At 47.6% G+C, this 19,305-nt stretch overlaps 1 protein-coding gene across 1 annotated transcript in view; it reads left to right on the plus strand.

The window, feature by feature from the left end:
* The first annotated feature begins 7,950 nt into the window (after positions 1-7,950).
* The window catches only part of LOC136610181 (uncharacterized), a 62,660-nt gene continuing 51,305 nt past the window's right edge, over positions 7,951-19,305 (plus strand). The window contains exon 1 of the mRNA XM_066589424.1: positions 7,951-9,660. Coding sequence (XP_066445521.1) covers positions 7,951-9,660 — 1,710 coding nt within the window. The remainder of the gene's footprint in view (positions 9,661-19,305) is intronic.

The raw sequence follows: 19,305 nt of genomic DNA on the forward strand, positions 1-19,305 counted from the left end.
CTAAGCACACAGTTTTTGAAGGAACTCAGTAGGGAGGTTATTCCAAGCACAGATCTTCTGTGGATGTATGAGGCTTGCTCAAATCCTTCTCCCTCTTCATGTAATCCCAGACAGACTGGATGATGTTGAGATCCTAAATCTGCGGGGCCACATCATCCCTTCCAGGACTCCTTTTTCTTCTTGCACTGAAGATGGTTCTTAATGACATTGGCTCCAAATTTATACTGCAGCCGGATAACAACCCCAAACATCCAGCCAATCGGGCACCTATTTTTAAAAGCATTCTTACTTTGCCGCACTTTATCCACACCTGCCTAAAACTTTTGCACAGTACTGTATTTTCTGAAAGTAGAAACTTGGCACATTGTGAAAAATGCCATCTAGCACTTTACAGTCATGAACACCTTCATGCAACTTTGTATTCAAGCGTAATTTTTTGTAATGCATTAAAAAAAAACATTATAAAGGGGTTGTCCACTGTATTGAATTCAAGGAGAGCTGTGCCTGCAGTACCAACCCGGTCCACTGCAATATGGACAGCGCTGTCTACTTCCAGCAATATCTGCATTGATAGCTGAGGATAGGTGATCAATTGTAAAAGTCCAGTGCAATCCTTTTAACGATCTATAGCTATCGAACACTTAATTCGTTGATTCTTTGACGTGTGTTTTAAATGTTTCCGGGGGAAAAATGCATTGTCAGAACAGGTATGTGCCCATACCCTAAATCCACATGCTAATCCGTGACAGAATAGGTATGGATTTCTGGTGTGGTTTTACAGAAAAGTATTGCGGACTATTCCCAGAGTATTTCAACATTATCAGCAGCACATGATTCATGGTTCTTGCCATTACAACCAACGGACCGAGACCATTCCCAGACCATATCATAGCCTCTGTCTTGCATAACTGTTTGCACTCAGGTCAAGGGTGGGCGTTCCCCAGGCGTCCTCCACACCCAGGTACCATAATGTAATTTGAAGATGAAGTAGCGTGATTTGTCACTCCATTCTTCATTGCTCAACTGTCCAAAATTGACTAATCACACTCCAAACGCGGAGGCGCATTTGGAGTGTGATTAGTCAATCTTCATTACTCTGTAGGTAAATTAGAATGTCTTCTATTCTTGGCCATGCTGTCCAGTTTGTTACTTGTGCAATGTATGTGGTCCTTGATCATCCAATCGAGGGTGCATACTGTTGTGCAAAGATGCATGCACAATTGGAAGCCCAAATCGTGGATCTAAATGAGCGACTGGCAACACTGAGATCCACTGTCGGCATGAAAAGGACTTTGCTGCTCACTGAGCAGGCAGCCGCTGGGGTAGAGGTGAGGGCAGACGGTAGTTCAAAAGAGTAGGACAGCAGGCAGCTAGCTGGTTAACAGAAGGGGTAGAGCGAAGAGAAGCAGGGAGGCTAGTCCTGAACTGGCACCCCAACAAGTTTTTAAAGTTGGCAAATGAGGGGAATGCCATCACAGAGCCAGCACCGCTGCAGCACGACATGCCCTCTGACTGCCAGGGAGATGACTGCTCCATTAAGAAGGGCACCGGGAGTGTAGGACAGGTTAGATAGGTCATAGTGGTGGGTGACTCCATTATAAGGGGGATAGATAGGGTAATCTGCGACAAAGACCGGGATCGTCGAACGGTGGATTGTCTTCCTGGTGCTGGAATTCAACACATCATGGATTGGATTGACCGATGACTGGAAGGGGCTGGTGAGGATCCAGCGGTCATGATGCACATTGGCACCACCTAACAAATTAGAGGTCAATGAAGGACCCTCAAAAATGATTTCAGGGACCTAGGATCCAAGCTTAGGGCGAGGACCTCCAGGGTAGTTTTCTCAAAAATACTACCAGTACCACAAGTCACACTAGAAAGGCAGCAGGATCTTAGGGAGGTAAACAAGTAGCTCCAGAGTTGGTATAAGAAGAAGGGGTTTGGGTTGCTGGAGAACTGGGCTGACTTTGCTGTCGGCTACAGGCTCTACTGTAGGAATGGGGTGGGTGCAGCTGTGCTGGGGGAGTGTTTAAACTAGGGATCGGGGGGGAGGGCACCAAGAGAAATAGGGGGGGGGGGTAGATAATGTAGACAGCGACCTGGAACCAAGTAATGGGAGTGGGGGTCGAGCAGGGGGTGGGGTGTTAGTACAGTTAGAACTGGCAGAATAGCTAATAGGACCAGAGATAGAGCAATGAAAATAAAGAACAACAATCTTATAATATTGTATGGCAACAAATGCAAGCAGTCTGATCAGTAAAGTGGGTGAGCTCGAAGCGAGAATGTCTGAAGAAAACTACGATATAGTGGGAATAACGGAAACATGGCTTGATGATAAGTGCGATTAGGCAGCAACCAGAAAGGGAGAGGGGTGTGTCTGTATGTTAAATCGTACTTAATGCCGAAGCTACAAGAAGATATATAGGTGTAGGGGATGAACACATGGAATCTCTGTGGGTAGAAATACAGGGAGCAAAAAATAACAAAATCCTGATAGGGGTTTTCCATAGACCACCAAAAACAACAGAAGAAACAAAGACAAATAGAAGAGGTGACAAACCGCAATGAAATAAATCTTGTGGGGGACTTTAATCCATATATAGTATAGTAAGATGAAACCTGTAAACCTTATTAAGGCTGCCTGTCCACGGGTGATGATCGGCAGGCGCTCTGTAAACCTTTCCATAGGGTTGCTATGGAAAGCGCAGTGCCTGGGTCCACGAGCGGAGAATGATAGCGATTCTCCGATCGCGGGATTTAAATTGTGGCATGCTGTGATTGCACCGATTCTCCACGGTGAGCCTATCTATCAGATAGGCTCACCTCGGAGACTTGTCAGCGCTCCCCCCTCCTCCCCTGCGGTGGAATATCTCTAGTTATATTCCGACTCGGCCATGGGCAGGGGGCCTAAAGTTAAAGATAACTACCACTCCCAACTTGTGCAGGAGCCAACTAGAGGAAGGGCCACTCTGGACTTATTAACTAACAAACTGGACAGAATAATGGGGGTGTAGGTGCAGGGACACTTGGGAAATAGTGACCACAATATAATTAAATTCCAGCTGTTAATCAATAGGAAAACTTATCAGGGAGCGACAAAAAAACTAAAATTCAGATCAGCTCATTAATTGGGAAAACATCCTCAAAAATAACAGCACAGACGACAAATGGGAGAAGTTTACAAACATCCTAATTACCTCATGTGAGCAGTTCATACGCTTTAAAAATAAAAGAACTACAAATGGAAGGAAACCAATGAGGCTCAACAACACTGTAATGGGGGCAATAACCGAAAAAAAAGAAGGCAGTGAAGAAGCGCTAAAATCATACAGGGAAAAAAACAAATTATGTAAGGAAACGATCAAAACTGCCAAGGAGGAGGCAGGAAGACTAATTGCCAAAGAGAGCAAAAACAACCCTAAACTAGTCTTCAATTATATAAACAGTAAAAGGATTTGCACAGAGAGCACTGGCCCTTTAACAAATAATGCAGGAGAAATCATAGAAGACGTTGGGGGGGATGGTGAATCTATTAAATAGCTTTTTCTCAAGTGTATTCACAGATGAAAAAGAAATGTTACACGAGATGCAAGGGGATAAAACGAACTCCCTGCTAAATCCTGAATGCCTAACACAGGAGGAAGTGCAGAGCCAGTTAAGAAGGTTTAAAATCGATAAATCGCCGGGCCCAGATGGAATACACCCAAGGGTTCTAAGAGAACTAAGTGATGTGATAGCTAAACTGCTATTTCTTATATATAGGGACACTATTGAGACCGAGGTTCTACCACTAGACTGGCACATTGCCAGTTTGGTTCCAATATACAATAAGAGGTCTAAAAGAGCCTGGTAACTACAGGCCGGTAAGTCTCACTTGAATAATTGGAAAAATATTCGAGGGGTTTCTTAGAGACGCTATCCTAGAATACCTCAAGAACAATAACAGTATAACTCCTCATCAGCATGGGTTTATGCGGGGTCGATCATGTCAGACCAATCTGATCAGCTTCTACGATGAAGTAAGCTCTAGGCTGGACCTGGGAGAGTCTATTGATCTTGTATATCTGGATTTCTCTAAAGCATTTGACACAGTGCCGCATAATAGGCTGATATATAAAATGAGACAGCAGAGGGGGCGTGGCCTGGCTATGGAGGAGTGAGGACACGTTTCTCCTCGGCTCCGTCTTCATACCCAGAGAAAACCAACAAAAATGGCACACAAAAACAATAAAACGGGCAATAGGAGGAAGAAATCGCTGAGGAGCAACACCCACCTACCAGACGGCCCGACTCCAGCGGGCATCCAGCGGTTCTTCCCCGGCCAGAGGCGTCCCGAGGAAGAGGAATCCCAGCCTGGCATGGCGGCCGCGGCACACCAAGGCTCACCGCAGACGGCGCAGCGGGAGGACCCCCCACCACCTGCACGGAGCATGGCAGCGGCGGGAAACGGGGCGGCAGGAGAAGCAGAGAGCCGGGATCCCCCCCCTGCGCAGAGCGGGTCCCCTACGCCAGCGCTGCCGGCAGGGCAAGACTTACCAGCGGGGACGCCGGCGGAGATCCCTCCCGACGGCTCCGTGACAGCGGAGGAGCTCCCGATGACGTGGGACGGTGCAGGGAGGAGGCGGATGCGCCCCTCGGCGCCGCCGGAGCGCCCAGCGGAGGTGAGCGGGGGCCCAGCGGAGGTGAGCGGGGAGCGGCGGTCTCATGGCCCCACGCCGTCCAAGATGGCGGCCGCAGCGGGGCACACGTGGGCAGAGGCTCCAGAGGAGAGCGGGAGCCAGAGCAGAGGGAGCGCTGAGGCATTCACGGACACCCCCAACAGAGATCCACAAACCCCAGTAGCAAGAGCTAATTCAGACTCCCCCAGTCATACTCAGAAAGCTCCTCCTGGCAGTAACATAAACATCCCTCTTGGAGGTACTGAGGTTGCTCTTACTGGCAGTAACAAGATTGCTCCTCCTGGCAGTAACAAGATTGCTCCTCCTGGCAGTAACAAGATTGCTCCTCCTGGCAGTAACAAGATTGCTCCTCCTGGCAGTAGCAAGATTGCTCCTCCTGGCAGTAACAAGATTGCTCCTCCTGGCAGTAACAGGATTGCTCCTCCTGGCAGTAACAAGATTGCTCCTCCCGGCAGTAACGAGATTGCTCCTCCCGGCAGTAACAAGATTGCTCCTCCCGGCAGTAACAAGATCGCTCCTCCCGGCAGTAACATGATCGCTCCTCCCGGCAGTAACATGATTGCTCCTCCTGGCAGTAACATGATTGCTCCTCCTGGCAGTAACATGATTGCTCCTCCTGGCAGTAACATAATTGCTCCTCTTGGCAGTAACATAATTGCTCCTCCTGGCAGTAACAAGATCGCTCCTCCTGGCAGTAACATGATCGCTCCTCCTGGCAGTAACATAAACATCCCTCTTGGAGGTGCTGAGGTTGCTCTTCCTGGCAGTAGCATGATTGCTCCTCCTGGCAGTAACATAATTGCTCCTCTTGGCAGTAACATGATCGCTCCTCCTGGCAGTAACATGATCGCTCTTCATGGCAGTGACTTGATTGCGCCTCCTGGCAGTGACTTGATTGCGCCTCCTGGCAGTGACTTGATTGCGCCTCCTGGCAGTGACTTGATTGCGCCTCCTGGCAGTGACTTGATTGCGCCTCCTGGCAGTAATGAAAAGGCTTCTCCTGGCAGCAACACAACCACCCCACCCAGCATGATTGTAACTGCCCCACATGGTGGCAACTGGTTTGCTCCTCCCGGCAACATTATGAGCGCTCCTGCCGGCAATATCATGAGCATTCCTTCCTGCAGTAACACGAACGCCACTCCCGACAGGAGGAGGAGCGCTCCTCCAGGCAGCAAGACGAGCGGCCCTCCAGGCAGTAACAACAGCGCTCCTCCCGGCAGTAACAACAGCGCTCCTCCCGGCAGTAACAACAGCGCTCCTCCCGGCAGTAACAAGAGCGCTCCCCCCGGCAGTAACAAGAGCACTCCCCCCGGCAGTAACAAGAGCACTCCCCCCGGCAGTAACAAGAGCACTCCCCCCGGCAGTAACAAGAGCGCTCCTCCACAGTCTGCCAACATAGACTGTACAAACACAGCTGCCTACCCACCATCTAGAGAGTCTGCAGGCACCTCGGCGCTCACAGACATTGGAGCCCTCAGCGCACATATACTGGCGATCCCAACAAAAGCAGACATGGAAGCGTATATTGCAAGGCTTGAAAATACTTACAAAACAGAAGTGGCAGCGGTGCGAGAAGAAGTGCAACAGGTAGATACGAGAGTCGCCACAGTGGAGACATCCCTGACAGAACTGGCGACCAAAGTGAACGCTCAAGAAGCCTTATTACAGACCCAAGCCCTCCAATTACAATACCTGACGGACTCGCTGGACGATGTGGAGAATAGAGGGAGAAGGAACAACATCAGAGTCCGGGGCATACCGGAAACAATAGAACCACAACACCTGGAAGACACTCTTCGCCACCTCTTTAACTTCATCCTAGAGGTCCCGCCGGACACCCCGCTGGAGCTGGATCGCGCTCACAGATCGCTAGGCCCTAGAGCAACAGACCCAGATCGGCCACGGGACATTATCTGCCGGGTCCATAAATATAGAGTGAAGGAAGCCATAATGAAGAGGGCATGGGAGACCGGCCCCATACAATTCCAAGGCAGGCCCGTACAGCTGCTCCCAGACCTATCACGACTCACTTTGATGAAGAGAAAATCCCTGCGCCCCCTATTGGATATCATGCGCCAGCACAATATGGCCTACACCTGGGGATTCCCCTTCCGTCTGCAAGTCCGACATGCGGGCCGCCTAATAGTACTGCGAAACCCAGAAGATCTTGCCAACTTCAGCGTGGCTTTGGACATTCCTATGCCGATTATTCAAGACTGGCCCTGTCTGCCCTTGCCTCCTGGGGGAGGGGCCCCACGACCACAAAGAGAGAATTGGGGAAGAAGAAGAGGGGATGGAACAGGCCGACGTCGCAGATCCCGTAGTCCCCTAGCCAGATAAAGGACACTCCTAAACCTATAAACCCTAGACCTCAAAGAGACAGGAGAATTGAAGAAACCCGTGACTCCACCTGAAATGGCGCATCTCCCACCGCCAAGCAAGCAGCATCCACAACGAGAGAAGAGTTCCAGATCGACCCTCACCTTGCCAGTCTTCTTTCTCCCTCCTCCCCTCCTTCCCCTCTCTCTCCTGCTCCTTTTTCTCCCATCCATATAGACTTTCCAATAGCAAGGAGCAGCGGCCTGCAATGTTCCTCACATCGTGGAGGGGATGGAGAATGGAGAAGGGAGGAACCCAGCACACAAGAGTTTCCAAGCCTCGACACCCAGCAACGGGAGGAGGAGAGAGACTTGGCATCACCACACCAGAAACCGGCGAGGGTAACGTCCGGATGGACAACCTACACAATGCACATACACAGATAGCGTTAGGCTTACTAGCGGTGGGAACACGTAGGCGCAACACAAATGATAGGTGGACATGGGGGTCGGTAGGCTAGATTTCTCAACCTGTTATGATAGTTAAACGTTCATGGTTATGTCCTCTGCCCATTAAAGCCATTTAGCTAGAAAATATAGTGCCATATACAGATAACTTCCCATAACATAACATTTCTCTGGGGTGAGGGAGAGCTCCGCCCAATAGAAAGCCCGCTACCCACTAGACCCCAGCGTCCATTAAAAACCGGACGCTAGCTAAATACAGAGCTGCCCTATACCCTTCTTTAAGGTAGTTGTTCTCATCTGACATACTACCTCTACTAATCTTTCTTTCACCCTCCCCTCTTACTAATTCTTCCTCTACTTCGTAGGTACTAGTTGACCTCCTTATTTAGGAGCAAATCGTTGTTAAGTGTTTGTCTCGTCTTTTTGTTTGTTTTTCGGTTTTGTTTTGTACGACCCTTCCCCCTCCTTTCTTTAACAACATGGGACCACTCAAACTTAGTTCACTAAATATTCGGGGATTTAATGTTCCCCAGAAAAGATCACAGGTCTTATACCAGCTGCACAAGCAGAGGGTCCAAGTGGCACTATTTCAAGAGACACATTTTAAAGTGGGACACGTCCCTGCCATACGGGATAGGTATTACTCGCATTGGTTCCACAGCGCCAACCCCGACAGCCGGGCGGGTGGGGTTTCCATCGCGATACATAGGTCCCTAGTTCACCACCTCATAGAAACCAAAACAGACCCTCAGGGACGATATGTCCTCATTAAAGTGAAAATAGGAACCACTAAAATCACAATCGCAAACTGGTATGCACCAAACCAACAGCAGGCAGTAGCTAACCAGGCCTTCTTGAAGGTAGTGGCAGAGTTCGCAGAGGGGGTTGTCGTGGCTGGAGGGGACTACAATATGACTTTAAACCCAGAAATAGACTCCTCGGCGAACAGAGGCAATGTTCCCCCTGGGCAACTACGGACCTTTAAGAACGCAGCGCATGCACTCCAGCTGGTGGATGTGTGGCGTATCCTGCATCCACAGGATAGGGACTACACCTTCTTCTCACATCCACATAATTCCTACAGTCGCATAGACTACTTTCTTATGGGACACCATGCCCTGTCATGGCAACCTACGGCCACAATAGGGGATATGGTGTGGTCGGACCACGCTCCTGTATTCCTGACCCTAACCTTACCAGATCAAACAGACCGCCAGTGGACGTGGAGGTTGAATGACAACCTCCTGAAAGATAGCGTATGTGAAGCAGAAGTTAAAGAACAGATTGAAACATTTCTTGCGACACATGCCACAGACACCACTTCAGCTCCTATACAATGGGAGGCACTGAAGTGCGTCCTGAGGGGTACTCTAATAAAACATGGCTCTCGGCTCAAAAAAGAAAGAGCCACTACTATTACTAAACTCCTTAAACAGATCCACACCTTAGAGTCTGCGCATAAAAAAACCCTCTCGCCAGATACCCTGGCAGATCTGGTTCGGGTCAGGAAGGAGCTAAAATCAAAATTAGACCAGGCCTATACCCATCTAAGAAACCAACACAAGCGCTTTCACTATGAGTATTCTAATAAAGCGGGCAAACCCCTGTCCCGTCTGATCCACCCGAGGGCCACACAGACATTTATTCCACGAATCAAAAACGCGACGGGCACTGATACATATAATCCTACGGAAATCCTGGATATATTTCAGAAATACTATTCCCAGCTCTATAATCTTAAGGGACAATTCGCGGATATGAACGAAAATTTACTAAAAGACCGAATTTCCAAATATGTAGCAGAAACAGCCCTGCCGCTACTGGACCCCGACCACAGTGACGCATTGGAAAGGGATATCACAGCGGAGGAGATAGAGGAGGTTATCAAAAGCACCCCTGCGGGGAAGAGCCCAGGGCCCGACGGTTTTACCCCCGCCTTTTACAAATTTCTTAGACAGCAGCTCGCCCCTTTTCTAGCCAGGGCATTCTCTACGGTCTCCCAGGAGTCCCCTTTCCCGCAACAGGCCCTTGAGGCACATATAAGTGTAATTCCGAAACCAGGAAAAGACCCCACAGTTTCCACTAACTATAGGCCGATCTCACTGATCAACGTGGACATAAAGATTTATGCCAAGGTCCTGGCCAACAGGCTTTCTCCGCATCTCCCGAGCATTGTACACACGGACCAGGTGGGCTTCGTCAGGGGGAGAGAAGCCAGAGATAATGTAATAAAAACCCTGCTCCTTGTGGCTAGGGCTCGAGACGGTGATGCCCCAATGTGTTTGTTGTCGGTAGATGCGGAGAAAGCCTTTGACAGAGTTCATTGGGGGTTCCTTGAGGCAGCCCTCAGGCAGATAGGGCTGGGTCCTAAATTTTTGTCCAGAACACTAGCTCTTTACACTTGCCCCACGGCCAGGGTTAGGATAAATGGCACACTATCCTCCCCCATCAACATCAGGAACGGGACCAGGCAGGGCTGCCCCCTGTCTCCTCTGCTGTACGTCTTAGTGATGGAGCATCTAGCAACAGCAATTAGAAATAATCCGAACATCAATGGACTGACAGTGGGAGGGACCCAGTATAAAGCGGCCTTATACGCCGACGACATACTGCTATATATCACACAACCCCGCATCACTCTGCCCTCCTTGATCGATGAATTCGAAAAATTTGGCCACCTATCTAATTTTAAAATAAACTATAGCAAAACTGAAGCACTAAATATATCCTTAGGCCCAGAAACAAAAAAACATATAATAGAACACTTTCCCTTTAAGTGGCAACAAGAGGCTATAAAGTATTTAGGAATACATATTCCATCGGATTACTCCAAGCTGTTCTCCATGAACTACTCTACCCTACTGGATCGCACTCTTAAAGACCTGACCGCCTATTCCACCAGAGTTTTGTCATGGTTCGGGAGGATACAAACCATTAAAATGGATGTCCTACCCCGATTCTTATATATCTTCCAAGCTATCCCTATAACGGTACCCCAAATATTTTTTAACAAACTGAAGTCCGCACTTATCAGATTCGTGTGGGGGGGGCAAAGACCACGAGTAAGCACGCGCACGTTATCGTACCCCAAATCAAAAGGAGGAACTGGTTTACCTGACTTCAAGAACTATCATACGGCGGCGATTCTTACACACCTGCTAGACTGGCACTATCACACCGACAACAAACAATGGATAGCACTGGAACAAACAGACAGTACAATCCCTCTGAGGCTACTCCCATGGGTAAAAAAAGAGGATAGGGCCCAAGCGATAGGTCCCAACTACTTCCTAAGGGGTACACTTAGACTATGGGATATACAAACACGTCAACAGATACTGTCCAGGGAACATAGCCCTTTGACGCCATTGTTTAATAACCCAGCTTTCCCACCGGGGAGGGAGCGAGAACGCTATTTGGGTTGGGAGAATCGGGAGGATACCAGGGTCCAGCAGGTTCTGGGTGGGCAATCAATTCCCACTCTGCAGGAACTCAAACACCGATTCGGAGACATTCGTGTCTCCTGGCTCGAGTATTTTCAGTTGCGCTCCTTCCTTACACCTTGGGAGGGAAGCGACACCCCGGGCCTGGAATTGACCCCCTTCGAGAGGTTGTTCGAGTTGCGGTCGCCTCCGGAGCACGTGCTATCACAAATATACGGCCTTCTGATGCATGAACTTAGTTGCACAAGCCCGGGTTTCAAGTGGGCTTGGGAGCAGGAATTGGGAGAGGAAATCACACAGAGCGACTGGGAAAAATCATTTATTTTCACACACAAACTAACCATGGCATGCGCTGCTCAAGAGAAAGGGTACAAGGTGTTGGCTAGATGGTACAGATACCCGACGCGACTACATGCAATATTCCCCTCGGTGTCGGACATGTGTTGGCGCTGTGGGACTGATAGAGGCACTCTGTTACATGTCTGGTGGGGTTGTGATAAACTGCGGCCCTTCTGGAACAGGGTGTTTGCCACATATAACTCAATGTGCAGAAAATCGATTAGCAATACGCCGCAGATAGCTCTCCTCTCCATCCTGCCGGGCCCCATTAGTGCACAAAAGGGAGACTTGCTCCGGTTTTGTATTGCAGCAGCCAGAGCAGTCATCCCTCGTCACTGGCGATCCACACAAGTTCCCTCAATGAGGGAGTGGCAGCAGGAGATGGCATACCTTAGCCAGATGGAGGAGCTATGTGCGGAGCACTCTCGAGAGCCCGAAAAACAAAAGGAGAAATACAGAAAGACCTGGCAGCCCTGGATTATGTTCGAGTCCTCAGCAGAGTTTGCCAGCTTGTTCTACTAAACGTACTCACGAGCCCTGTAGGGGTCGTAGGGCCTTTGAAGTTGGGGACCGACTGGAAGACGCTCAGGGTGCTCCCGCCCCCCCCCCTCCCCCCCCTTTTTTTTTGTTTGTTTGTTGTTGTTGTTCGTTCTCTTATTTTATGTGTAAGTGTAAGTGTGGTTCTGTCTGTGTAGAGGTGTTCAGTGAGCTATAGTCAAAGTACCTTGTCTTCCTGCGCTATCTAATTAACTTGCTCAGATCGTTTCTATATCTTCCCCCCCCCCCCTCTTTTTCTCTTCCTTCTTTCCTCAAATGAAAAGGATTCCCACCACATAAACCATAATATTCATCACGACATAGACCCCACCTTTACCGTCAGTTAAATATGCGTTGATATAGTAAAAGAACAGTGGATTGGGGGCAAGGGGGTCCGGGGATCATCTATGGGCTAGACGAATTGACTGTTTTATTTGTTGTTTACAAGAAGATGTGCCCAATTGTTGTACAATATGAACCATAGGCCCTGCGAGGCCTATTTCCATTTTCCTTTTTATTGTTTTTCTTTTCTTTTTCTTACTGATAATTCCTAATGTTTGTAAAATATTCTGAAAACTTAATAAAAAGAGATTAAACATAAAATGAGACAGCTTGGATTGGGTGAAAACGTGTGTAGTTGGGTAAAGAATTGGCTCAGAGATAGAAAGCAGAGGGTGGTAATAAATGGTTCATATTCTGATTGGGCCACCGTTGCTAGTGGGGTGCCACAGGGGTCAGTATTGGGCCCCATTCTGTTCAATATATTTATCAACGACCTGATAGAGGGGCTGCACAGCAAAATATCAATATTTGCAGATGATACAAAATTATACAAGGTAATTAATACAATGGAGGACAATGTGCAGCTACAAATGGACCTAGATAAGCTGGGGGCTTGTGCAGAAAGAATGCACAGGGGCAGGAGAAACTGATGTCACCAATATACACTAAATAGGGTGCTGCTAGGGAAAAGTGAGATGGAAAAAAAACCTAGTTGAGACTTAATTGGAGCAGTCAATGCTGGACTGGAATACCCAGAGAGGCTATCAAAATTGTGATTATTCACTCTGGGAAAAAAATGGTTATGGGGAGACCAAATAACTCTGTATAAATACATGAGGGGACAATACAAGGATCTCTCCCATGATCTGTTTATACCCAGGACTGTGTCGGTAACAAGAGGGTATCCGCTACGTCTAGAAGAAAGCAGGTTTCATCACCAACACAGAAGTGGGTTCTTTACTGTAAGAGCAGTGAGACTGTGGAACTCTCTGCCTGAGGAAGTGGTGATGGCAAAATCCATAGAGCAGTTTAAGGGTGCCCACCCACTGGCGTTTTTTTTCACTGCGAAATTCGCAGGTTTTTTTTTTCTGCAGGGGGTCTATGGGACTTGTAATGTAAAAATCGCGATCGCACAAAATCGCAATTTACCGCGATATCGCGATTTTAGCTTTGCATGTCCCATAGCCCAAAGACCCCTGCAGAAAAAAAAAACGCTGCGAATTTCGCAGTAAAAAAACGCTAGTGGGTTTTTTTAAGAGGGGACTAGATGTCTTTGTAGAGTGCTACAATATTATAGGATATAGACATTAGGTGACCAGTGGGGTTGATAGATAGGTAGGAAGTCAAACATTGATGCAGGCATTATTCTGACTGCCATTATGGGGTAGGGAAGGAATTTTTTCCTCCAAATTAGCTAAATTGGCATCTGCCTCGTTTTTTTTCTTTTTGCCTTCCTCTGGACCAACAAGAGGGGGGGGGGGGGGTTGAAACAGGCTGAACTAGATGGACATTGTCTTCATTCAGCTTAACATACTATGTTACTATGTAATGATGGCGCTCCTTACACCATTGTAGACAGGTCGATGCATTGCGCTTTGTGATGGGTGGCTTATGTGCTGCGGCATAACCCGTATATCCAATGGCGCACAGTTCCCATCACAAACTACGGCTGACGTCTCCAAGGGTCAGCATCTTCTGTAGCTTGGTTTTAGCCAAGTGACATGCTAATAAGATATGATCCATTCTACTGATTGGGGGGGGAGAGTCAAAAATACTTTTGACAGAATAGTGTATACTGCGCTACAACGCGTTTCATCTGCATCTACGTTCCTAGATGGCCGCCTACCCTACAAGCTTACACTATTTAACCACCTTAGATGCCGGGCTCGTATTCTTGCATTGAGGTCGAGGTCTTATCCTTCATGTTTATTCTCTGTAGCTGTAATCAGAGCCGTATCGCTGTCCTTCTTGGCAGCGAATTGGGAGCTTGTGCCAACGCTGCTGAACCAGGAAATCTGGGAGGCCGGGACAGAAGTTTTAATTTCCTGCACGAGCTCAGGACTTTCTTGCCCTTGAGATTTAATTGTCTAACAGGAATTTGGAACCAATTAAAATTAATGTGGACCCATGGGCTGCAGGAACACGTTATAGGCTGGTATGGAGAACCAGACCGTTTAACTTTCCACCATGGTAATCCCTCGTCACTTCACTTCTACATTGCAGTTTAATATCTCAGGTATAATTTATGGCAAAGATTTTCTGCCCAAGGTGGTGAACGCCTTGCGGGCCTCCGAACGGTGAAGAACTTGGTTTCCTGTGCATTCATTTGGAGCCTGTATACACTTGTGGAGCAGATGGTAAATTGACTATGGGGAGGGCAGTTACTTTTCTATGGAGACTAAGTTTATTTTCTATCACTTTCTAGTAAGAGCTCGTGTCCCTAAGTTGTTGCAATGCGGTTTCATTATAACCACGCGTTTAAGCCACATTCACATGTGGTGGATTTTTTGCATCAAGAGCTGAAATCCACATTAAAAATCTGCACATAAATACATCAACTGAGCTCTGGCTCTGCTGCATATCAAACTTACCATACAAAACCATGAAAAACAGACTTATTCGCAGCTCGGGCCCATCACAGCCATGGCGGGGTCGGACCATGTGCGCCTATCCTAACTTTATTTATTTCAATCCATTGCTTTGTGTCACAACACCCCCCCCCCCCCCTTCCCCGCAACTTTAATTGGTACTTGAAGACTTTTAGGCTAGGTGCTCACTAGCCCTAAGTGCGAGTTGTGCCTGAGAGACTCCAGCACATCTTACACCTGGACACAAGACAGTAGTAAGATACTGCAATACATAAGTAGTGTAGTGTATTATGTAAAGTAAATTAGCAAAGGGATGAGTGTATTAGTCCCCTTATGAGACTAACAAATATTTTAAAAAGTTTTCAAGTAAAAAAAAAAATTCAGGGAAAAAAACACAAAAATCATCATTTAACAAAAAATGCTTAATTATGGAAAAAGATCTTTTGCTCGGTTAAGGAAATTACTCGAGCGAGCATCAGTATTTTCGAGTAACTGCCTGCTCGTCCGAAAAGATTCAGGGGGTGGGGGGTGGAGCAGGGGGAGAGAGAGAAAGAGATCTCCCCCCCCCCCCCCCGTTCCCACCCACTCTCCCCCGAACCTTTTTTTGGACAAGTAGGCAATTACTCGAAAATACCGATGCTCGCTCGAGTAATTTCCTTGACCGGGCATGCTCGCTCATCTCTACACAGCACCTGTCCATGTACTGTGCAAGACACCACATATTACAAGTCCTATTCTCGTGCATTAATCACCTTAACCTGCTCCAATTTTTCTGTCTCACACCATAGGTGACCCATTGAACTCAATGTACAGCGCACGAGTGCAAACGCACAGAATTTGCACAATTTTCTTGCTCATGTAAATAAGTCCTTAATAGAAGTTAATAGAATCCCAGAATGATAGAGTTGGAAGGGACCTCCAGGGTCATCGGATCCAACCCCCTGCTCAGTGCAGGATCACTAAATCATCCCAGACAGATGTCTGTCCAGCCATAATAAGTGCTATGTGTAGCATATCGCAAAGTAATAGCAGCAAAAATCACAACTCATTCCTCAAAAGACAAGCCCTTATACCGCTAGGTGACTGTAGAAAAAAAAGTTACATCCTGAAGGGGTTAAAAACTAGAGATGAGTATACTCGCTAAGGCACATTACTCGAGCGAGTAGTGCCTTAGCCGAGTATCTCCCTGCTCGTCTCTAAAGATTTGGGGGCCGGCGCGGGTGACAGGTGAGTTGCGGGGGGGGAGGGAGATCTCCCCTCCGTTCCTCCTCGCTCTCCCCCGCCGCTCCCCGAATCTTTAGAGACGAGCGGGGAGATACTCGGCTAAGGCACTACTCGCTCGAGTAATGTGCCTTAGCGAGTATACTCGCTCATCTCTATTAAAAACATATACGCATACAGCAAACGCAGTGGGATACAGCATGTTGAAGCCTGTCTGTTGATTCTAGACTGAGGATAAAACAGATTTTAGAAATGTTTCTAACAATAACTTTAAGAAAACCAGACCAACTATAGACGAAGTGGCGCAGCACTTTCTTGGCACCACTTTGTGATCTGTGGTGGTCACTCTGGTTGGACCTCCACCACTTTGACATTGCCCAGTAATGTAGACTATGTGTACATTCAGATGAGGTGGACAGTTCCATTAAGTTTGCCTACAACCCTGGCCACATAATCTACAGAGGATGGATATCATCTATAACACTTCCGCCCATGCTATATAATAGGCACATGGCTTTCTCAGGCTGGTAGGATATTTCTCTCCGTCTGTTATTCCTGCCCTGTGTGGTCGTGACTGCAGGGATTGCATTTTCAGCCTTATATTTGAATCCAGATTTCCTTGTAGGATGGAGACAATGGCTGTTGTGTCTCGGTCTGGACATCCCAGTCTTCTCATTTACAGACCTCTGTCCAGACGTGGCCCCCCTCCCTGAGCACAGGGTTTAATTACAATGCCTATTATTGGGGGGTCCTGAGAGTCCCCTTTCACTGACAGTTTTGCTCGGCTGAACGCGGGTAATTCAAGTTGTATTCTGATGGGGTGTGTGGGAACGTACGGAGCACAGTGCTCCTGTGTGTCTGGGCTGCACATAAAGAAGACATTCTTCCCTGACGGGTCTCTCTCCATCCACTTCCCCACTCATTGAGATCCTTTTACGCAGTTCGATGAGACGGTCATTTCCCTCTGACCTGGGCCAAGACACCAACTGTTTCAATAGCTTACACATTCATAGAGTGTGGCCACCGCTGTCAGGCCCACACAGCGAACAGGTTCCCTATTTAGAGGCGACCTCTTATTTTATGATCAGAATTGTTCCATAACATTTGGGATCTGGGATGGGGAGGTTAATGCCACCATTCTACCATGTACCATTATACTATATGCTTTCCCCTAAAATCCCACTGCAATGGGTCATGACAAAGGCCTGAATGGCAGAGCTGTACTACATACCCAATGCAGGACTGTTTAGGGAAGGTGCACACGGAACATCAAAAATTCTAGAACTGGAGGCCATGATCATGGATTACTTAGGATCTACAGGGCCTTCCTTTGAAGTTACTCCTTTATTTAGTTAACTCCCTAAGTATGATATTTTAAGGGGTTTTCCAGGGAAATACATTCTTTGTAAAAAAAAATAATAAATTCTCTCCCCTAGAAGTTGTCAGAATGGTGTGAAACGATTGTAAGGTTGATATAAGTAATTGATTACAAAATCAAAGCAAATTATTAATTTATTGCAGAAAACTGAAGACTTGAAGGAAGGCTCCAGTACCGTTATACCACTTCTAGCTTGGATGTAAGTTGTGATATTGGCAGGCATGGAGGCTCTAGTACCCTGTTGGGCCGCTTCTAGTTTGGATACAAGATGTAATACGGGCAGTCATGGAGGCTCTAGTACCCTGTTGTACCACCGCTAGCTTGGATACAAGATGTGATACAGGCATGGAGACTCTAGAACCATGTTGTACTGCCTCTACCATGGATACAAGATGTGATACGGGCAGCCATGGGGGCTCTAGCTTGGATACAAGATGTGATACGGGTGGGCATGGAGGCTCTAGTACCCTGTTGTAAAGCTTCTAATTTGGATACAAGATGTGATACGGGTGGGCATGGAGGCTCTACTACCCTGTTGTACCACCTCTAGCTTGGATACAAGAGGTAATACAGGCATGGAGGCTCTAGTACCCTGTTGTACCACCTCTAGCTTGGATACAAGATGCGATACGGGCAGGCATGGAGGCTCTAGTACCCTGTTGGGCCACCTCTAGCTTGGATACAAGATGTGATACAGGTGGGCATGGAAGCTCTAGTACCCTGTTGTACCACTTCCAGCTTGTATACAAGATGTGATACAGGCAGGCATGGAGACTCTAGTACCTTGTTGTACCGCCTCTAGCTTGGATACAAGATGTGATACGGGTGGGCATGGAGGCTCTAGTACCCTGTTGTAAAGCTTCTAATTTGGATACAAGATGTGATACGGATGGGCATGGAGGCTCTAGTACCCTGTTGTACCTCCTCTAGCTTGGATACAAGATGTGATACAGGTATGGAGGATCTAGTACCCTGTTGTACAAACTTCTAATTTGAATACAAGATGTAATACAGATAGGCATGGAGGCTCTAGCACCCTGTTTTACCGCCTCTAGCCTAGATACAAGATGTGATACAGGCATGGAGGCTCTAGTACCCTGTTGTACTGCCTCTAGCTTGGATACAAGATGTGATACAGGCAGGCATGGAGGCTCTAGTACCCTGTTGTACCGCCTCTAGCTTGGATACAAGAGGTGATACAGGCATGGAGGCTCTAGAACCCTGTTTTACCGCCTCTAGCTTAGATACAAGATGTGATACAACCAGGCATGGAGACTCTAGTACCCTGTTGTAAAGCTTCTAACTTGGATACAAAATGTGATACAGATGGGCATGGAGGCTCTAGTACCGTGTTATACCACCTCTAGCTTGGATGTAAGATGTAATACAGGGGGCATGGAGGCTCTACTACCCTGTTGTACCACCTCTAGCTTGGATACAAGAGGTGATACAGGCATGGAGGCTCTAGTACCCTGTTGGATGCCTCTAGCTTGGATACAAGATGTGATACATCTCTGGTTGTAAACAATTAAAAAACTAACACAACCATAGATCATGCAAACTGGTAGGCTGTCAAAGCTGGTGTCACAGATGGTCCCATACATGTTGTATTAGCAATAAATCTGGCGGACCCGCCACCCGTTTACAGTGTCAGCTACGTTTGTGCCGCGGTTAAGACTACTTCTATTGACTTCAATGAAAGCCATCAGTGCGAAACAGAGCATGCTGCGATTTGTTTTCCAGACCAAAAGGTCCGCACAACAAATCTGCATGCTTTAATGCATTTACGCATGCCCATGCATCCCTATGGGTGGCTTGATTGACGGATCATCCGCACGGATTCCGCAAATCAAACCCGCCCGTGGACATTGGGCCTTAAAAGGTGCACTGTTTTAATTTCTATACTAGCTGCGTTTCCAAGCGAACTTAGCATATAGTATATGATTTACATTTTAATAGAATGCCTGCAGACTGGGGCGTAACTATAGAGGATGCAGGGGATGCGGTTGCACCCAGGCCCAGGAGCCTTAGGGGGCCCATAAGGCC

This window comes from Eleutherodactylus coqui, chromosome 2 (genome assembly GCF_035609145.1).
Source record: "Eleutherodactylus coqui strain aEleCoq1 chromosome 2, aEleCoq1.hap1, whole genome shotgun sequence".
NCBI classification, from domain to species: Eukaryota; Metazoa; Chordata; class Amphibia; order Anura; family Eleutherodactylidae; genus Eleutherodactylus; species Eleutherodactylus coqui.